We start from the raw sequence: 21883 nt of genomic DNA, 5'->3' as shown, positions 1-21883 counted from the left end.
GACCAAAAAACTTAATCTGTGAATTAATTATGACTGTGGTCAAGCAATCCGATCTTTAAAAAATGCTCGGTCAAACTCCTCAAATTCGTCTCTGCAGCTATACTGTGTGTAGTGGTAAGCAGGTAAGCACAACGCCTTTAGGTAGGTTTAACACGCGTTAAAGGTGCAGTGTGTAGAATTTAGTATCTAGCGGAACGGACTTGGCAGAAATTGAATATAATATTCATAAGTATGTTTTAATTAGTGTATAATCCCATAAAAAAAGGAACTTCATCACTTGACACTTGGCTACTCGATGCTGTCCTAAACGGTGACATATTTTTTGGAACGTAATTCACCGCTAGATGCCACTAATTCCTACACACTCGCACCTTTAAACTAGGCTATACATAGTGCAGTAAATTGAAAAGACCAAACTCAAAGCACAAACAAGAATGTAGCATATATTACATAGCAGTTTACTCAAACGTCTTCAAATAGCAAATCGCGGTAGAGATCCAATGAATTGTAGCCAGCCAGCATGCCTTTAAACTATTACATCAAAGACCAAACCCGGCGCGGCTACACGAGCCGAATTTAATCAGCCCTCTCATCTTGTTGACCAATGTTGCAACTACGGGGCGTGGTTTGCGCTCAAGTAGCTTGGGGGAAAATGACGCCTTTAGGTACCGTACTTGGGAAAAAGACTGACAGAGCGATTTCCCGCCAAGACACCTGATAAAAAAAATATATATATATTTTTTGCAATTTACTAATGAGATCGCATGATTTACCAATAATTAGTCCTCACATTGTCTGCATTAAATGAACTCTTACAGATTGCAGATGGTCCTACTCTGTTGTAACATGTAGGCTATAGAGTTGAATTAACTTTTTTTTTACTGTGTACACTAAATTTGTATTAAAGCAAGCTCAAAATATGTGCACACACCCAACATGAAAATGTTTTACCGCAGCAATTTGGATCTAGGAAAATACCCAATTTCATTATAATTGAGATATAGCCTATGACAAAACCAAAATTTGAGAGCGTATTACATAACAATTTCCCATAAGTAGTACACAGTTAGCTTAGATATACCCACAATTAGTCCACAATGGATTTCTGATTACAAGGTCCAGACTGTATGCATAGCCTACTAAATAAAAAGAAATTTCTGTACCATTTTGGTGATATGACGACTAAAGGTCATTATAGCTGTATATGGAAATATATCTAATCGAATCTATTTTATTTGTATCGCGTCTTTTACAGAGAACTGTCACAAAGACGCTTTTCCATGGACAAGGCTGGCGCTGTCCGCGACCTGAGAGCGAGGGACAGGGGTGCAGCTGTCCGCGAACTCGGACCGAGACACAAGACTGGAGCGGTGCGTGAACTCAGGGCGAGGAAAGGGTATGAGCCCCACAGCGGGGAAAAGAAGAAAGTTAAGCACTGTAGCGATTATCAGTAGTACACAGAATAAGACGTAGTGTAGTCTCTGTGCCAAAGCCCCGGCCCGATTTCTGAGCCTACAGTGGCGAAATCTGGCCATGCAGTCATGAAACTAGGCTAAAATATCTTCCTCCCTCTGTGCCATAGCCCAGAGCATCAAACTGGGATTGGCCGCTAATCGTACACCGGGTCCGGCTGGTTTGAGGGACGGCAGGATACCCCGGCCAGCACAGCAGTCCAGACATCCGCATCTAACTTCCTAAACTTCTTGCTTAACATCTTAATTTTGCTAAACGCTGAAGTTAATTGGCAGTTTATAGTCGTCTATAAAATAACGTTGCTGCGCTGGATGTAGAGTGCATGTCTGAATGGGCACGTGGTGGCGATATATCACTAGAAAAAATGTTTTATCCATTAAGGCGCCATCCTTCAGACAAGATAGGCCGATTTAAGTAGATAGGTTGTTCCCTCGAATTCAGGACGTTGTAAAAAAGAAAAAAAAAAAGAAAAAAAAAGGGTTTCCACGGTTTATGTAGGCTATACCCATAGACACATGAAATATCGCTGCAGCGTATTGTCGTATAGAGATGCTAGCGCTGTCACGGTAAAGTATATAAATGAGAAATGTACATCTTGCCACCGCTATTCTACCCTTGTCTAAAAATGACCACTGAGTGCGGGTTCCCAGACCCCGCGTGGGCGTGAGAGGATCGTTTAAGCAGCGCGTGATTGGTCTGGACCCCCGTGATAATTTGGGAGGTGGTGAAAGTCCGGAGAGAGTGAGAGCAAGTTTGAAAGAGGGCTGAGCTTCACAGAAGTTGTAGAATTGTGCTCTTCCACTTCAGTAGTTGTTAACGGGTGCATTCCGGGGGCAATTAATTTTGGGAACCAGATTTCAAGGTAAGCCAAAGAAAGTTAGTAGCCTACTATTTGCAAAAGCGATGTTTACCAGCTTCAGTAAGCCGTTATTTACACGGAATTATATGAGGCTTGAAATGATGCGCGTTTTAAGATAAATGTATATTCCTGTTATTTGTCTATACGTGAACTAGAATAACAAAATGCAAAGCTGTTTGTTTATTAACAGCAGATTTAAATATGCCAACAGTTTCTTCTGTTTTTATGCTGCTACAACTTCTTGTGCTGGTTCAAAGCAAAAAGAGACGGGTCCTGCATGTGTGTTGACAAATTAAAGTTATTCGTTTCACATTTAACTCATGCATGTTGATGTGGTATGATTCGACTGCGTCAATCCCTAATATAAGATTAATGCATGGAGGGGATGTCATTGGGATGGCAGGTGTGCCATCCCGCCAAGTTACGCCTTGGCGGGGGCATGCCCCATACCTATACAGCACCGAGATCTTGGCACTTTTCAGGTTGATTTTACTTGACCAGGAATTGGTCTCATTACGCGTGTATACCCTATGTGTGTGTCGTAATAAAAACACACATACATTCACTCACACGCACACACATACACGCACACATTCCTTTTGGTAACGTTAATTTAACATTAACCGACATCTTCAGAAAAGAGCTTTATCTTACGTACTCACGCCGCGTTGCACAGAACAGGCGTGCCGGGCTCCACCAGTGGGAGTCAGCACGCGGCATATCGTGCATATTGCTCTGTTTGGTTGGCTGTTGCTAGGAGACTGTCTGAAGTTTGATGTCTGCGTCTTGAGTTTCACGGATGCTATTATAATCCTGTTTTATGTAGGAAAATAGTTTGAGTTTTTTTCATATGACAAAATCGGGTTCTTTGCTATGGTCATTCGATTAAGATTATACTATGCTTGCATAATTTTGATACACGTGCAGCATATCACGTATTTTGTTGGATAATAGCAATTGTCTTGGGTTCATAATAACTTAATAAAAGTGAATGTTTGAAACATCTTTAATGATCCTGGAAATTCCATAAATACATACCATTTATTATGTTTGGTCCAGTTGCTGTTGGAGTCTAAGAGCAATTCTCTCATTAGCAATGTTCATTATGTGCTTTTAATTATGTCTGTCAAATAAGCCACACCAGCAGTCTAATAGTAAATTCCATACTGCAGCAGTAGATAATCTGGTCTGGAGGTCCAGAACCCTGCAGAGTGTGTCTCTGAAGATAGCTCTCAGTATATATGAAAAACAAAAAAGCTGAGGATATGGTCATGTGTATTCATTTAGGCCAGAAACTTGTGGGTGATAAGGAAACCAGAGGTGTCCTGGGTTCGCCGGGAGCTGGGAGAGTCCCTTTCCCCCTTTCTCCGCATTGTGGAGGCAGCACGTACCACCCAAACCTCCAGAAACGCTCCGAGCTGTGTTTGTTTTTTTGTGCTGGGGTTGGGAAACTGTAGCGGCGGTTGAGGCACTGTACATTTCAGCGTGCATTTTTTTTCTTCTTCTTCTTCTTCTACTTCTACTTCTACTTCTTTTTTTTGTTGTTCCTTTTCTCTCATGTTTCTGATTTATGGGAATGGAGGCACTCCAAGGGCAGTTCTTAGCCCCCCCCCCCTTTTTTTTGACGAGGAGTAAAAAAAAAGAAGAAAAAAAAGCCCCTCCTCCACAATTCCCCCAGTTGTGAAAACACTGAAAAATGTCTCCCGGTAGACGGGTTCCCCCCCCCGCCCCACTTAGAAAGGGGTGCACACTCTGTACAGTAGTGCGATCCGAAGCTCTCCCCGGCCTCTCAGCTGCCGACAGACTCTCGGCGTGACCGAACAGAACGCATCGTTCTCCCGAGCGGCTTCCCCGCGGCTACCTGGGCCCCCCGGGAGGGCCCTGTGAAACGGGGAGACGGGTAAACGGGGGGCCCGGCGTGATCGGAACAAGCCGCCCCGGCTGAAGCTGATAAGCAGCTGTCACTCAGGCCTGCAGAGGGACCAGGCGGGGCTGTCTTCTGTTCGTAATCAAAGTGTGTAATGGGCAGAGGGGGGCATCGTTAGTCTCAGTTACCCTGTTTGGTTCGGACAGAACTGCATTCTGGGACACGTATGCTGCAGATACACAGTTTCATCTACTAATGAAAAAGTGATGTTTCAGGAAGGCTTTTATCGCCCATTGACGTGTTGGAACCAATCAGGAGACTTTGCTCTCCACCGAGTACCGCAGTGGTTGGTTCGTATCATTGAGTCTGTGTCAGCCTATGATAGCTCCGCCCATTTTTATTTCATACGGCTGTATTTTCCCCATCCCTGGTTTGGTCTGCCATAGCTGAGGTTGTGCCGTTCTGTCACTGAAAGAGTTAAGTGCTCGGCAGCCACGTTTATTTAAGGAACGAAAGAGAGAGAGAGAGGGGGAAAAAAAAGATTTAAGCCCCAACATATGGCTGTCAGTGCTTACATCACACAGATTTTGGCTAAAGCTTCTGCAGCTGATACCATGAAGTGATCCATCAACTGATCCTTGTTTTTCTTTCCAGTGTAGATTTTCTTTTGATGGAACTTGATGGAATGTGATATATAATCACACTGAGTTTATCTCAGAGGTATTTAGCTTCCATATGTGCGTGTGCTTCTTTGCGCTTGTGGTTGTGCATGTCCGTGCGCTTGTGTGTGCGTGTGCGTGTGCGTGTGTGTGCGTGTGCTTGTGCGTGTGTGTGTGTGTATGTGTTCAGACATGCCTGAACTGCACTGTCTTAATTTGAGATATAGTTCCCTATAAACTGTGGCCCCAGCTTTCTGTCTGAAGAGAGAGAGAGCGAGAGAGAGAGAGAGAGAGAGAGAAGAGAGAGAGCAGGCAGAAAGAAAGACAGGTAAAGAGAACAGGCAGACACAGATGTGAGACAGGCTGACAGACAGATAGACAGACACAGTGGTACTTTTTATTTTACCCGTGAGAATGGGTAACTCCTGTCTGTGATCTTCAGTGGCACAGGAACAGAGTGAAGCCCGGACTGTAGCGTCTGTTTCTGGAAGCGTCATTATCCTCAGGCTTCTCTCCTCTGTTTTCACAGCTGACGATCTCAGATTTCCATGTGCTCATAGCACATACTAGTTCAATTTACTTCAGCAAGGAGCAAGAATCAATTACTGGCGATGATTTCAGTTTTAATAAATCTTTTAAGCCATTCAGATGTAGACTTGCTTTTGTGTTTTGGATCATTGTTGTGCAGCATAACCTAATTGTGCTTCAGCTTCAGCTTCAGCTTCAAACAGATTACTAGACATTCTCCTTGAGAATTTTCTGGCACAGGGCAGAATTTATGGTTCCTTCAGTAATGGCAAATCGTCCAGATCCCAAGGCAGCAAAGCATCCCCACATCATTGTACTGCCACCACCATGTTTGGCTGTTGGCATAATGTTCTTACTGTGAAATGCTGAACAGCAGACATGATGGGACCCGTGTCATCCAAAAAGTTCCATAGAACATTACCCCAAAAGGCCTGGAGATCATCCAGGTCCTTTTTTTTTTAAGTGAAAGGAGCATTGATGTTTTTCTTGATGCGCTAGCATGTGGGTTCTGCCTTGCTTGCTAATCTCCCATGAATCCCATTTTTGCCCAGTCATGAGCGCTGACCTTAGCTGAAGCTAGAGAGGCCTGCACTTCTTTGGATGTGCTTCCTGATGTAGTTTACATTGCTGCAGAAACAGGATGGGGAGCTGTGGAAATAAGACTGAATCCCTGAAGCCTTGAAGCCCTGAAGCTGATGATTATCACTCCACCTCCAGCTTCAGTCAGAATTCCATTCATTAATATGAATTATTATCACAGCCCAGGGTGATTCACAGAGTTCGCATTTTCACTGGCTAGGTGCTGGCTGTGCTCCAGGCAGTAGGGAAAACGGTGATCTCAGATAACACTTAAGCTTAACCAATTTCCTTCCTGGGGGAGGAAATCTATCTATCAAAATGGCCGGACAGGCCCGTTCCTGTTGTCAAACGCTGTCATGTTCTTCTGTTGTGCTGTTATTTACAGAGCTGGATCGGATTGCATTTTTCTGTTGTTGAAGCAAGCCTGATGAAGCAGCTTGTTCATAGTCACGACTGTGGTGTCCCCTCCTGAGATTCAAACCTATAGTCCTCTAGTTCTGGGCTATTGTATGTCCTCTACACCGCCATCACGGATCGTTCAGACGGGTTCTGTGCCTGATTTGTTTATGTTTCGCTGTCCCCACAGCTCCCCCATTTGGTCCTCTCTGATTGGCCAGTTTCAATGATGGCCCCCATCTCTCTGCCCCGCCTCCTGGTGTGTGCATGGGCGCTGTGCCTCGTGGTCGCCGAGGTACCGGCGGACACGCCCCAGATCCAGCTGCGTCTGGCGGGAAACAAACGAAAACACAACGAGGGCCGCGTGGAGCTGTACTACAACGGCGAGTGGGGCACGGTCTGCGACGACGACTTCTCCATCTACGCCGCCCACGTGGTGTGCAGGCAGCTGGGATACCTGGAGGCCCGGTCCTGGTCCCCCTCCTCCAAGTATGGCCGAGGGGAAGGTAATGCCTTACAGCCAGATACTTCTGCCAACCAACCAGTCACTCATAGCCAGTCAACCAACCAGTCAGTCACAGCCAGTCAATCAAGCAGTCAGTCACAGCCAGTCAATCAGGCCGTCACTCACAGCAAGTCAATCAGCCAGTCAGTCACAGCCAGTCAACCAACCAGTCAGTCACAGCCAGTCAACCAACCAGTCAGTCACAGCCAGTCAATCAACCAGTCAGTCACAGCAAGTCAATCAGCCAGTCAGTCACAGCCAGTCAACCAACCAGTCAGTCACAGCCAGTCAATCAAGCAGTCAGTCACTATCAATACCTAAGCGCCTCACAGCTGTCAATCACTGTCAGTGCAGCCAGTCAACCAACCAGTCAGTCACAGCCAGTCAATCAAGCAGTCAGTCACCGCTAGTCAATCAGCCAGTCAGTCACAGCCATTCAACCAACCAGTCAGTCACAGACGGCCAACCAACCAGTCAGTCACAGCCAGTCAATCAGCCAGTCAGTCACAGCCAGTCAACTAACCAGTCAGTCACAGTCAGTCAACCAACCAGTCAGTCACAGCCAGTCAACCAACCAGTCAGTCACAGCCAGTCAATCAGCCAGTCAGTCACTTTATCAATAAATCACTAAGGGCCTCACTGTGTCTTTGTGTTCAATAGCTTGCTGCCAGTTCTGAGTTTAGTAACTCAGTAAGTCAGTTAAATCAGTGTCTGTCAGTCATCAAACGATCAGTCACATCAATCACACTGCTTCTCAAAGTCTATTTCATTGAAACTGACAGAAGGGTGTGTACCCATTCCATGGCAACAGATAGAGGAGTCACCATTATTAATTATAATAGAACTTGACTGCTAGTTCATTCTCTGTGGTTCTGGGATTGAATCTGCACCATGACAGTGGCCAGTAGCAGCATGAGGTGATACACAGTTACCTATTGCATCGCCCAGGGTATGGGAGGGTTCCGTTGATTTCATCGCTCTCTAGTGACCCCCACTGGTTGATCAGGCATTCGCGGACTGCAAGTCAAAACCGCGTATGAAAGGTTTTCCTCAGACTCCACTCAGCGTGAGCTTAGCCATAGTTTACAGTGTGTAAATAAGCAGACTGGTGACACCATGTGTTTCGAAGGAGAACCATGAATGTCTACACTCTCTCAAATCAGCCGTGGGGTTCACACACGAATGTGGCTGTGATTTTGCAGATAGTTTTCCGGGCATTCTCAGCCTCATGTTGGGCACCAAATTTATTTAAGAAAAAAAAAAAGAGTTCATATTTTTTTTTTTTTTTAATTTTATTTCAAACCTTTCTTTGTCAACAGGTTGATTTAAACTGAATATAATCAGTGAGCTGTGATTAATCCCAGTTGTTAACTGCTAAACAGAAACCCAATAAAATAATGACACATGCGCTGGAAAAAAAAAAAAACATTAGTTTTCCGTAATATCTTTGCAATGTCTTCTGTGATTCATGACTGTGAAAATGTTAAACTAGTTGCGTCATCATGGTTACAACAGACTGGTTTCCCTTGTGGGCCCCCCCTTGGTGACACATTACATCCCATAATAGTCAAACTGTTGGGGCCGCAGTGACTTATTCCCCTTATGCAGATCCCAGGTCAGAAAGTGCAAAGCGCACGTGTGTCCCCTGGACGCCTCTCCGTCTCCGTGTGGTAAAGTAGCCAATCAGCAAGCGGAGGAGTAAGTGAAGGAAAGCCCATTCGCCCACCATCCAGCAGCCGGGGGGAAACAGAATGGAAATTTAAGTGTAATGAGAGGCCAGGCATCTCCACACGGTCCCAGTGCTGGCTTCTTATGCGGGCTTGTGCAAATATGGCAGGGATATTATAAACGCAAGGCGGGCGCTAAAAGCGATGAGTCGGCGGGTTTGGGTAATCCGGTTGGTGGAAGGGCTCCTAATCAAACCCGCATGTCTCAGGGATATCAAACCCGATCACCCCCCCCCCCCCCCCCCCCCGCTTTTCCAGGGGAAACCGTTTTCAGCTGAGCTCGGACACAGAATAGGAGATTTGGCAGACCTCTTCAAAAGCTTTTGCTAAGTTTGAATTTACCTGGGAGCTTTCCACGCCAACCCTTTTGCACCGGCGCATTTGATCTGAGGTCTCTCTCTCAGTGTCCCTCGGTTTCCTGTCTGTGCTGTTTGTGGTGGCTGTGGCTGTGTACTGTAGCATAATTGCTAGGCTCTTGTGTTTGTGACTCAATGGATGTGGGTTTGACTCCCAGCTGGTTTGCTGCAGTTGTACCTTGAGCAAGGTACTTAACATTAATTGTTTCAGTAAAATATCCTCCTGTACAAAAAAAAAATTATCTGTGTAAATGGTTCTGGATTAGGGTGTCGTGGAATGCTTTGATGTTATGTAAAGTAATGTAATGTAAAATGGTCATAAAAGTCAAGGTGCAGATTATTGTGCTCGTCCCCAAGTACAGGCTCTTTATTCAGGGGTTGCTTGTTTTATCTATATTCAGGGGTTGCAAGTGTTTATCTTTATTCAGGGGTTGTGTGTTTTATGTTTATTCAGGGGTTATATGTTCTATCTTTATTCAGGGGTTGCGAGTGTTTATCTTTATTCAGGTGTTGCATGTTTTATCTTTATTCAGGGGTTAAATGTTTCATCTTTATTCAGGGGTTGTGTGTTTTATCTTTATTCAGGGGTTGTGTGTTTTATGTTTATTCAGGGGTTATATGTTTTATCTTTATTCAGTGGTTGCATGTTTTATCTTTATCCAGGGGTTGCATGTTTTATTTTATTCAGGAGTTGCATGTTTTATCTTCATTCAAGGGTTGCATGTTTTTATCTTTATTCAGGAGTTGTGTGATTTATCTTTATCCAGGTGTTGCACGTTTTATCTTTTTCAGGAGTTGTGTGTTCTATCTTTATTCAGGGATTGCGTGCTTTAGGTTTATTGAAGATTTAGGATTCCAGGGTGGATCATCTGCTTACTCTGTCAGCTCAGCTCTTCCTTCGTGGAACGAATCAATATTTCATCGCATCTGGAGAAATATCTTAATGTAGCGGTCAATGAATGATTCCCCTAGTGGATGACACAGATGTCGGGCTGTGCAGGTTTCCGTGACGAAGCTCTCCACTAAGCCTCATGGCAAAAAACAACATTGCTTCATCATTTGAGAGTCATTTTCTTAACCCTTGTGCTCGGTTTTGGGTCAAATAACCTGTCATAACCTGTTATAACCTGATGGATCTGTTAGAAACTTTTATTTAAAGAATAATTACACTTTTGAAAGATGTTTCATAACCAGTGACTAAACCAGTGTACATTGGGTTGTTTTGTGTTTCCGTTTGTTGCTCATCATCTGTATTTGCTTAGTCTTTTTGTCTTCATGTTTCTTTCAATATAATTAGATAAAGATGAAAAATAATTGAGGATGTTGGTTCTAAACAATAAATATCACTGATCTACTGCATGAAAACCTTTGTTTCATTTTAATTTTTCACAGGTTTTTCGCAAACATGATTTATGCCCCCCATGCCCTCATTTCATTATAGTGGATTTATATAAATCACATCTTTAAAACAGATGGCACTTCCATTTCTCCACACTGAATTCCACGCAGAGCAGTGGACAGTTCTCTGGTTGACTGGGTCAGATTCCACAGTGAGCAGTGTCCTGGTTTCTGATTTGCAGATTAGAAACCACCGTGAGCAGTATCCTCATCTCTGATTGATTGTTCTTCAATTGGCAGGCCGGATCTGGTTGGACAACGTCCACTGCAGTGGACATGAGGCATCCCTTGCCCTCTGTCCTCATAATGGACTTGGGGTGTCGGACTGCAAGCATACGGAAGACGTAGGCGTGGTCTGCAGTGAAAAGAGGATCCCAGGGTTCAACTTCCTCAGCTCTGTGAGCAACAATGTGGAGGTAACTACCCACGCCTATCACACACTGCCCCTAACATCCCCTGCTTATTTTACCCTCAACATAATTACCCCTACCTATCCCACACTGCCCCTAACTGCCCCTGCTTATCCTCCCTCAACATAATTACCCCTACCTATCCCACACTGCACCTAACTGCCCCTGCTTATCCTGCCCTCAACATAATTACCCCTACCTATCCCACACTGCCTCTAACTGCCTTTCCTGCAGGAAAATGGCTGAATAACAGCAAACTCATCTTGGGTTAAGCCCAGAGCCTCTGGCTCTTCAACTCTCATCTGTGTTCCTGAACATGCTCTTTGGACACAGATGGCTGTACCAGACCTCTGTATTTCCCAATTTGTCTGATAATAGAGACCAGATGTGGAGCTGAACAATAACCTCAACTAAAAATTGGAACTGAACTGCACTGAAAATCCAATGAATGTGTTTACATGTGTTATTCAGGGGTATTTTAAACAAAACTCAATATCAAGCTTAAAAAATAAGTATACGTTATTTTATTAATTTTTTTAGATGAAACGTTTATCAGGCATCTGAGTAGTTGCAATATCTACACTGCTTTGAAACGTGTTTCGATGGAAAACATTTTTAATACAGCAGGTGTGTTTTGGCCCTTGTGCTTTTCGGATTCTGGGAGTGTATATTCCTTACGGATTGCCAACATGATTTCTTAGATATTTTCATATTTTTTTTATGGCTTCTTTTATAGCTGCAGCTTTGATAGCGAGCCTCTGTGCTTTGTCTGCCAGGAGCTGCAAAACAGACTCCAGTTTCAGAAACTGTTCTCAACAGTGCGTGCTAGTAGAGCATTTGCTAGCAGAGTGTGTGCTAGCAGAGCATGCTAGCAGAGTGTGTGCTAGCAGAGCATGCTAGCAGAGTGTGTGCTAGCAGAGCATGCTAGCAGAGTGTGTGCTAGCAGAGCATGCTAGCAGAGCGTGTGCTAGCGCAAGCTAGCAGAGCGTATGCTAGCGCTTGCTAGCGGTGTTAGTTCCCCACTGCATGTGTTTCCTGCTGCGTGTGTTCATTGCAGTAAGTGTCCCCCTGCGGGTTAGCTGCATGCTTAGGGTGGCAGCTTATCATTTGGTGGTTCTAGTGTGTGTAAAGCCCCACTGTTCTGTTCTGGGGTTTAAAGTGGGCTGAGGCCAAAACTTCTGGTTGCGGTCCGTTTGTGGTAGTCTACAGAGACCCGTGTGGGATGTAGAACGCTGCTGAAGGTTGAGACCGCCTAAGGGGCTGTGATGGTCCAGAGCAACCAATGGGTGAGACCTGATGTGTTCCAGTGTGACCATTGGCTGAGAACCTGTAGATTTTAAGTTCAACCCATTGGCTGAGAGCTGTAGATTTTAAGTGCAACCATTGGCTGAGAGCTGTAGATTTTAAGTGCAACCATTGGGTGAGAAGCATAGATTTTAAGTGCAACCATTGGGTGAGAAGCATAGATTTTAAGTGCAACCACTGGCTGAGAAGCATAGATTTTAAGTGCAACCATTGGCTGAGAAGCATAGATTTTAAGTGCAACCACTGGCTGAGAAGCATAGATTTTAAGTGCAACCATTGGCTGAGAGCTGTAGATTTTAAATGCAACCATTGGCTGAGAGCTGCAGTGTTCCAGTGTGAGTGCAGTCACCGCGAGCGATTCCCAGAGGGTCATCAGTGCCCGAGGCCGTCTCATGCCCCAGGTATTTGGGGAATCCACCGCTGTTTCCCCTACGTGATGGCAGACGGGTGCGGAACAAACACCCACAACCCCCGCGTCTGGCTGTGCGAGTGACGGCATTCAGAGGTGACTCGTCACCCCCGCCCCCCCCCCCCCCCCAATATCCCCCATGGACGACATGGTCAGCCAAACCTTGGGGCAGCAATTCCTGCAGTACCTGATGGGAAAAAAATACAAATGTGCAATCTAGCACAGCAGCAGCACCAGGGAGAGAAGGGGTGAAGAGTGTGCGGTGTCCAGATCGGCCTGCTCACGGCTGTGGGGATTTACAGTGAGGCCGGATGTGGATGGGGGGGAGTGAGGGGGAGTGAGGGGGGGGGGGGAGACATACTTGGACTCTTAATGACTCCAGCTACAGCGCCCACCAAACCCAGCTCTGCTTTTCCCTTTGCTAACGTTGGTCATGACTGCGCATTATGACTTTAACAGAGAGAGCTCTATCATCCTCGCCCACACCGGACCCCACCCCCCCAGCCTGTGTGTGGAGGAGATGACGACAGTCTGCTTTCGGAAGGGGGGGGGGGTGAACCCATGGTTGACCCCCCCCCCCCCCGTTTCCCCTGCCCCCGCCTGTGAACGTGCTGCCCGGTGTGTAGACACTGTGGGTGGGGGGGTCCAGCATGTGGGAACACTTCGTCTGCCAGTCCGTCATCCCAAATACATTTGGGGGGGGGAGGGAAAGGAAAGAAATCATAAGGATTCGTAACTTAAAACCACCGTGAGCCCAGATCCGAACCAGCGCGATTTATGGAAATTTTAACGCATGAGGTTTATAAATTAATGTACTGTAGATAGCACTGTGGGTAGTGAATCTGCAACTGTCAGCTCCTTCCATTTTTTCCCTTACTAATTTTCCATTTTTTTAAGTGCTTTGCCATGCTCTCACACTCCACTGGCTGCAGGGACTTAAGGGGTCAGTGAATGTATGGGACTTTTTCCGCTAAAACAGAAGCCATGGTGAACACTTTGAAAAGAACGTTTTTCTCAATTGACAGTTTACGTAATTGTTTTATTATTTATTTATCATTTTTGCGAGAGAGGAAATGGTTGTGAGACCTGCTTTCTTGACCTTTCCAGAACATCAGTCCCTCTTTCCCGTCAGACTTTTCAACAAAATTTATCCTGTGTAAACACTGAGTAAATATTACGCGATTGTTGTTCTTAGTTTCAGGCTACGCTGCATATACACAGACTGTCTCCCTGTTTATTTGTGTCAGGATTTGATATGGTGTACTTCAGCTTTTGCCAGGAGGAAAGGTTTTATCACGTGGAGTGAAAGTGTTGTAAGTATGGAGCAAAAGCGTTGTAAGGATGAAGTATAAGTGTTGTTTCCAGGGCGATGAAAGTGTACCAGTAGAACAGTTGGGCCTGTCTTCTCTTAATTAGCCAAATAGCCGCAGCATTCCAGCGAACAGGTAACACCCAGCTGTGTAAGGGCGAGGTTCTGCATGGGTGGATCACAGTGACTGGACTTTTCTTTAAAACCCCACCAAAACAAGCTTTTTACTAAAAAAAAAGGATCTAAAAAGGAAACAGTCCATGTTTGCTTTGTGGTTATCAACTTGAAAGAACATTCCTCCTTTTTAGGTGGGATCGGGGTTAGGGTGCCCGGCCGAGGGCATAAACTCATATTCGTTTATAAGTGAGGTTTTTAAAAAATATGCTTATAACAGAATGTGGAAGATATGAATTGAGAACAGCCCCTTTCTGTCTAGACGTGCTCTCTGGGGTCTGTAGGGTCTGTTTGGATAGTGAGAGTTTAAGGCCCCTGAATTCAGGGGCTGCAATACATCGATCTGCCATTACGTCACTACGGAGCTTCTGAGACGCGCTGTGTGTGTGTGTGTGTGTGTGTGTGTGTGTGTGTATGTGTGTGTGTGAGCACGTGCTCACGTGTGTGTGCGCGCGTGTGTGTAGATGTGTGTGTGTGTGTCCCTTGTGTGGGTTGGTTTCCGTTCCCTCTCTGACACACACCGGTCTCGGGCGTCTCTGCGCGGGTCAGCGGCAGTTTGACCTCTCCTCTCTCTAAAGCAGGGGAGGCAGGCCTCGTCCTGCGCCACACACCCTCATACCCCCGAGGTTCACGGGGAGTGTCGGGTTTCTGCAGATTCCACGGCACCTCAAACCCCCGGGTGAAGAACTGTCCAATGAGTTTTGAGGCATTTGGTTGGATCTGAGCAGATGAGATGTTTCGGTGCACTTCAGGATTCATCTTGCTGCTGCCGTCAGTAGTCACATCATCACTAAAGACAAGTGAGCCAGTTCCATTGGCAGCCATACATGCCCAAGCCATAACACTACCCTTCCACCATGTTTCAAAGTTGAGGAGGGTGCTTTGGATCATGAGCAATTCATTCCTTTCTCAATACTTTTCTCTTTCCATCACTTAATACTCATCTCATCTGTCTATAAGAGTTTGTTTGAGAACTTCATCGTTTTTTTAAAAATGTAGTACTTTTTGCACCCTCCTTTAAACAGATTAAAATACTGATTCATCTTCATTTGTGCTTTACGAGATAAAAAGGGAAAACATTGCAGGATTTTTTCCCACCATTTCTCCATGCAGAAACGTGAAAGATATTTCAGATCCTCCAGTCTGTACTTGTGGACTGCCTTCTTCCATTCAAAACCACAGCATTCTGATTGGTTCAAGTCTGGACACACTGATGGCCATTGCAAAACAGCCATTTCATGCTCAGTTAACCGTTCATTGGGTGAATTTGAGGTATGCTTGGGATCGCTGCCCGTTTGCGGCCATGTGTGAGCTTAGTGGGGGCGGTGGTCAGGGGGGGGGGGGTGTGGGGTGGGGGGGGGGGGGGTTACCAGGTTTTTGGACAAAATGTCTTGGTACTTTCTGGAGATCATGTTCCCAATGACCTTAACAGGAGCCCTGGGAACAGTAGAGGCAAAACAACCTCACAACATCAAAGATCCACCTCCGTATTTCATTGCAAGAATGACATCCTTTTCAAACATAAGGATCCTTTATCAGATGCCAAGCCCACCACTGGAATGCCTGGCCAAAAAAAAAAAGTTCAGTTTTGGTCTCACCTGACCGTAGCACCAGGTTCGAATCGACCCTCAGCATTGGAACTTCACCTGGAACCGGGTGTTTCAGGCAGACGGGTTTGTTTGTAGGTACCACCAGGGACCAACCGCAGACCACACAGGTGTGATGGACACTTCTCTGAAGCACTCTTGTCGGCATGATGGATTAGCTGTGCCCCTGGGGGAGGAGCCAAGCCAAAGGTGAGATAATGGTGAGCTCCTCCCCCCTCTTTGAGCCGTCGGTGCTGGTCTATGCTTGTATCCTGATCCAGCTGTAGCAGTAGCTCACGTAGCGCCTCTAAAATCAGAGCGAAAGGACAGGACACACTGAGTGTTGTGTATCTTCATTTTGGTGCGCTGTGCTGCACCCATACTCGGTTGTGGTGTGCTAAGTTTTACCTGTGATCCGGTGTGCTATACTTTACATGCACTTTACATGTTGAGGTCTAACTGTGATCAGGCTGTGCTGAACCTGCGTCGTGGTAAGGTCTACCTGTGATAAGGTGTGCTGTGCTCTACCTGTGCTTCTGTTAAGGTCTACCTGTGATAAGGTGTGCCGTACTGTGCCTGCGCTTGTGTTAAGGCCTACTTGTGCTCAGGGGTGCCGTGCCGTATCTGTTTTCCCTCCCTCCCAAACCTGTGACCCCCCCGCCCACCCTTCTTTGTTCCAGGCGAAACGCACTCCATCCATCTTTACTGCTTTTTGTCCTGACGGAAAAGGCTTCCTAACCGCCCCCTTTAAAAAGCCCTTTATTGCCTCCTTACCCTTTGACCCGCTCGTAATGACGGCCGCGGCGGTTCTGTTGTTTGCCGGCGCGGTTGTGTTCCGCTTGATTGATGCTGACAAAAGACGGCACGCGTTGTCCCGGCCTGTCCCCCCCCCCCCCCCCCCCCCCCCCCCCTCAGTGTTACCCTCAGCTCGGGACCCGCTGTGCTCCCCGGGTCCTCCTCACACAGCTGAAATTAAAGCTTCAGTTTTTCGGCAAGGCAAATTGGAACATGCAGTACTAGTTAAGAGAAAGCCACCGCTGGCCAGACTTTGTTCCGTTTGAAAGTTGGCCGGGAGGGAGCGTTTAATCTGATCTTAATTCGGCCGCTCACATGAAAGGCTTTTCCCTGGCCGGGCACACCCTCGCAGTGTTTACATTTCTGAATAAATAATAAGCAACCTTTATAAAAACAAATGTAAATACTGCACATGTCAAGCCGTGAGGCGCATTAGCCGTGCAGTCATCAGCTGGAAAGGCTTCACAGAGCTCAGTGTAGATTCTGGGGTCTCTCAGTCCCGCCTCCTTGCCCAACGGTATTTGTTGTTGTTGTTTTTTTTCCCCCACCGCAACGGACATGAACGTCAAAGACGCGGAACCTTGTTGGCGAATCTGTTTGCGTCCGCTCTTTTCTCTTTCTGTTTGTTTTAATCAAGGCTTGAGGGAGGGAGGGAGGAGAGAGTGGGGGACGTTCTCAGCAACGAAATCAAATAAATGGCACGTTCTCCGCTGACATAAACACTGAGGTTGGAAAGTATTTCTCCTGTATGGGGAGGGATGATGGCATGACTCACTGTGAGCCTCATAACATTGTACTGCACGTGCGGATTCCACACATGGGACCAGTATCCCCTGGCAGGCTTCCTGGCACGTGGAAGAACTTATTTATGTTTCTGTCTCACATACGTTGTATATCTTACATCATAATGCCCAGACATTGCATATCTTACATCATAATGCCCAAACATTGTAAACCTTACATCTCAATGCCCAAACATCACATAACTTACATCACAATGGCCAAATATCACTTAACTTATGTCACAATGCCAAAACATCACACGCCTTACATCACAATTCCTAAACAACTTACACCTTATTTCCCAACATCGTGGATCTTCATTACAATGCCCAAAAATCACTCACTTTACATGAAAATGTCCAAACATCACAAATCTTACATCACAATTTCCAAAAATCACACACCGTATATCACAATGGCCAAATATCACGCACCTTACATCACAATGGCCAAACAACACACACCTTACATCACAATTCCAAAACATCACACACCCTGCTTCACAATGCACAAATTTCCTCACAGTATCTTAACATCACGCACTTTGTATCTCAGTGCCCAAATATTATTTCAAACCCATCACAATTCCATAACCTCGTACACCTTACGTCACAATCATCGGATCATTACAGGAGTTTGTGGCTAAATTTGTAGCTTTGACACAATTTAGCCATGCGAATAATTGCACTGTTTGTGTACGGGATTGAACAGAAGCTGTGTTGGGTTTGCCTTGGAGGCAGCTGCTGTTGGTGAGGGCTTCGGAATGGCCGTCGTTCCCCTCCAGCTAAAAAAAGGGCCTGGAGGAGCCAGAGCGAACACCGCGTCTGCGTGTTCGGGCGAGTCTGAGGACTATCTCTATATTCTGCCGCGCCGGGTCAAAGGTAGAACAGCTTTCACTGGCTGAGAGATTCATATTTCCTCCGCGGATTCTTCGCATACCCCGGGGAACCGGGGTGTAACTCCTCCCGGGGTGTAACTCCTCCCGGTTCCAGCACACCGGCTCCGGACAACGACTTCACACAAAGCTTACCAAACAGGGTGAGGTACTGGGGCGCTCCACAGACGAGTGTGAGGACTGCGTTTAGGTCCTGGGTGGTACGGACAGGATGCCCAAACTGATAAATGAGAAGAAAAGAAGGAATTTCACGGTTACGAACTTTCGGTATGTAAATCCTGTTCCGTGGAAAATAAGTCATCTGCCCCGAAGGCAAATGGGGAAGTTTGACAGGCAGAGATAAATGTTTACTTGTCTGTCTTCGTGTCCTGTTTAGGCCTGTCAGATCAGGGGCTGAGAGGGACAGCTAAGTGCGTCGCAGACAAAGAGGGCCTTTTGGGATGATGGCACCGCCATGCTGTTATTAAGCCACATTTCCCATGATTCAGTTGTGTTGTAGTCTGGGAGATGAGTGGGTAGGGATCATATGAGGATAGGAAACACACGCAAACACACACACACATTGCCTGCACACACACCGCACTGACACACACACGCACGCATACACACACACATGAAGCATACACATTCAAACACCACACACACACACACACACATACACTGCTTGCACACACACACACGCACGCACGCACACACACACACACACGCTCTGCTGTTTAATGAACCCAAAGAGCCTGATCCAGCGCAGGTGTCTGGAGAAACGGAAGGGGAATGAGAAGCAGGGCTCAGTCTCCAGCGGGTGTGTCGGACTGCTCTGGCTTTATAGTGTAATGTTGCTGCGGTCCCCGTTGGTCGTGGGACGGTTTGATGCGACCGTGGTCTATTTGCGCTTCGCGGTGCGGTGCGACTCTGTTCTCAGTGGGTCGAAGCGACAGGGCTGTTAGTCTGTACGTGTCTGAGGACAGCGTGAGATACTGACCTCCTGACCAGGGGGGTTGCGAGTTTGTCTCAGAGACCCGGAAGACGGCAGAACGGCCGGATGCGCTCGAGTTCATCGCCGCCGTGTTAATCACGACTCCTTCTGCGGCTCCGCGACTTTCCGCTGGTGCTCCAGCCGAACTCCGGGGGACCGCGGAGGGGGCCCGGCCGGCGGAGGGGGACCGAGCGGCGGAGGGGCTGAGTTACGGGATCAGTTGCGGGTGTCTAGGCGGTTTACCAGATGTCCTGTCGGAGATTTGGAAGTTTCCGCCGCGCCTCCCCCCCCCCCCCCCTGAAAAGCTGTTTCCATAAGGCGTACTGTCCCAAAGTTACCACCCCCGTCCTTCCCCATCCTCCACTGTCTGAGCCCATGAGCAGGGTGGTGGGGGGTGGAGGGGGGGGGTGCAGATGTTAGAGGAATATTTTTGCTGTCTGCCTCCCCCCACACAAAGACCATCCGCTCTTTCCCCCCAGCTTCGAAACAGGCATGTGTCTGCCAAACGTGACCCCCCGCCCCCCCTGCACCCCCCCCCCCCCCCAGCACCTCTCCCTGCCCTTCCTCAGCTAAACAGGAAAATGAAGGAGAGGAAAGAACTGGCCTGTTAAAAAAAAAAAATGCTGGTAATGCATGAGTCACTGGCTCCCTCAAACACTCTCTCTCACAAACACACACACACACACACGCATACCAGTCACCAGCTCATTAATGTTTTAAAAATATTTTCTGACAGAAATATTTTCTGTTGCTGGCTCCTGTGAAATGAAAGGCTGGAATGAAAGGCACAATTCCTTCCAGTGTCAAAATAAGGCAAGTGAGCCGTCAGCCAGCTGTCCAGCCTCCAGGGGGATTGTGGGTAAAGGGGTGATGCCTTCTCTTCCCTTGGATCAAACATTGTGCTGTTTACCTGAGAGCTTGGTTTTCTCCCAGCATTCCACTGGTTATGGAGAAGAGATGTTTGCATTTGAGAAAATTGTCGTGTGTCTCCATAGCACCAATGATGTTTTTTTTTCAGTCGTGTTTGGTCACAGCATTTCAGAAGTCATAAATAAATAAAGAAATTGTACAATTGTTGAAGGCCTTTGTGGGGGAGTTTTCATAATAACTCATTCAGTGAACTTGCATATGTTGTTAATATCCTCTAAAATGGAGCAAGATTCAAGCTGTTGTTTTTCCAAACCTTGAGTAAGGAAGTTAACATTGTAGCGCATGGTTCAGATTGTTATTCTTCCACTGTGACATTAACTAAAGGGTTTTTGAATGTACATAGTACTTTATTCTAAATGTTTCATCGAGAGTCAGGGTGAAAAGGTCAAAATTAGAAGTGAAAGTGAGGTTGTGTCTCTCTCCCCCCCCCCCCCTCCCTCTGTCTCCTCCCCTGAGTGAGGCTGGTCTTTCCCCCGCTTCCTGTTTTAGCTTTTGGTGGGATTTTATTTTCGGAAAATCAACAGTCCCTAGTGTGCGACCTCGCAGTTGTGCCGCCTGTGCCTACAAAGGCATTCCGGGTGGACGGTGGGAAAGGATGGCGGCATAACCAACAGCCACCTGTTCCACGTAAAAAAATAAAATAACCTTCTGCGTACACACAAGTACAAATAGTTTAGTGGGTTTGCTCTGGACTTGAGAAAGGGTCACCTTGGTTTATTTAATTTGTATGCGACTAAAATTGTTGCCCGGGTGTGTTTTGTTTGTATGCGAGTGAAATAGCGTATTCTATTCAAACAGAAATAGAAACTGGGTTTCTTCAGATATCTGAGATTTCAGTCATTCCCTGGAAGAGGAGATTCAACATGCTGGTATAGAGCTTCCAAAGGTTTGGAGATTTCTAGTGAACTCCTGGGCTGGTAATGAGCTGCAGTCCCGCAGGGCCACGGTCCAGAAGGTTCTCTTACTTCATTTTAAAACACCCCATCTTTTAGCACTGTGCAGGGAGGGAACATAAATTTAGCCAATCGGACAAAGGGGTTCTGGGTCAGGTGGCTCCGTTTCTAGCATGAAACTATAGCCTTGCAGCCACTGTAGCCCACCCAGACCAGGGTAGAGTTGCCCTACAGGCACTGTGGCACTTTTGGGTAGAGTATCCCTGCAGGCACTGTGGCCCTTTATGGTAGAGTAGCCCTACAGGCACTGTGGCCCTTTAGGGTAGAGTAGCCCTACAGGCACTGTGGCCCTTTAGGGTAAAGTTGTCCTACAGGCACTGTGGCCCTTCAGTGTAGAGTAACCCTGCAGGTACTGCGGCCCCTTTAGGGTAAAGTTGCCCTGCAGGCACTGTGACCCTTTAGGGTAGAGTTGCCCTGTAGGCACTTTGGCCCTTTAGGGTAGAGTAGCCCTACAGGCACTGTGGCCCTTTAGGGTAAAGTTGCCCTGCAGGCACTGTGACCCTTTAGGGTAGAGTTGCCCTGTAGGCACTTTGGCCCTTTAGGGTAGAGTAGCCCTACAGGCACTGTGGCCCTTCAGTGTAGTTACCCTGCAGGCACTGAGGCCCCTTTAGGGTAGAGTATCCCTGCTGGCACTGTGGCCCTCCAGGACCAGAGTAGAGCAGCTTCCTCACACCTCAGTACACAGTGTGTTGCTGTGGGACCAGAGGGAGCCACGGAGAGCTGGGGTGGTGCTGGCACCGGTGAGCCTGTCCTGTTCTGCCCCCTCCTGTGAACAAGTGGAAAAAAACCCTCACGTGTATCAGCTTCTTCTCTGCTTTTGTATGGTGCCTGTTTGTCCTCAGGTTTAGAGAGGGCTCAGCATATCTCTGGGGGTCATGGGTCAGAGGTTAGGGGTCAGATTTCTGTAGTCTTATATCTGAAAGCGGAGGGGGGGACTCATATTCCGCCTGAGCCACTGGTCAGGTTCTTCAGTTGGAGAGACTGCCTCAGTGGTAATCATTTTTTTATTCATTC

At 46.9% G+C, this 21883-nt stretch overlaps 1 protein-coding gene across 1 annotated transcript in view; it reads left to right on the top strand.

Moving 5' to 3' along the window:
* Window positions 1–1950: 1950 nt before the first annotated feature.
* The window catches only part of LOC135240143 (lysyl oxidase homolog 2B-like), a 44308-nt gene continuing 24375 nt past the window's right edge, over window positions 1951–21883 (top strand). Inside the window, exons 1-3 of the mRNA XM_064309450.1 lie at window positions 1951–2335; window positions 6552–6867; window positions 10588–10763. Coding sequence (XP_064165520.1) covers window positions 6588–6867; window positions 10588–10763 — 456 coding nt within the window. The 5' untranslated portion in view covers window positions 1951–2335; window positions 6552–6587. The remainder of the gene's footprint in view (window positions 2336–6551; window positions 6868–10587; window positions 10764–21883) is intronic.

This window comes from Anguilla rostrata, chromosome 14 (assembly GCF_018555375.3).
Source record: "Anguilla rostrata isolate EN2019 chromosome 14, ASM1855537v3, whole genome shotgun sequence".
NCBI classification, from domain to species: domain Eukaryota; kingdom Metazoa; phylum Chordata; class Actinopteri; order Anguilliformes; family Anguillidae; genus Anguilla; species Anguilla rostrata.
The sequence above is the reverse complement of the archived record's forward strand: the minus strand, read 5'-3'. Positions and strand labels throughout refer to the sequence as shown.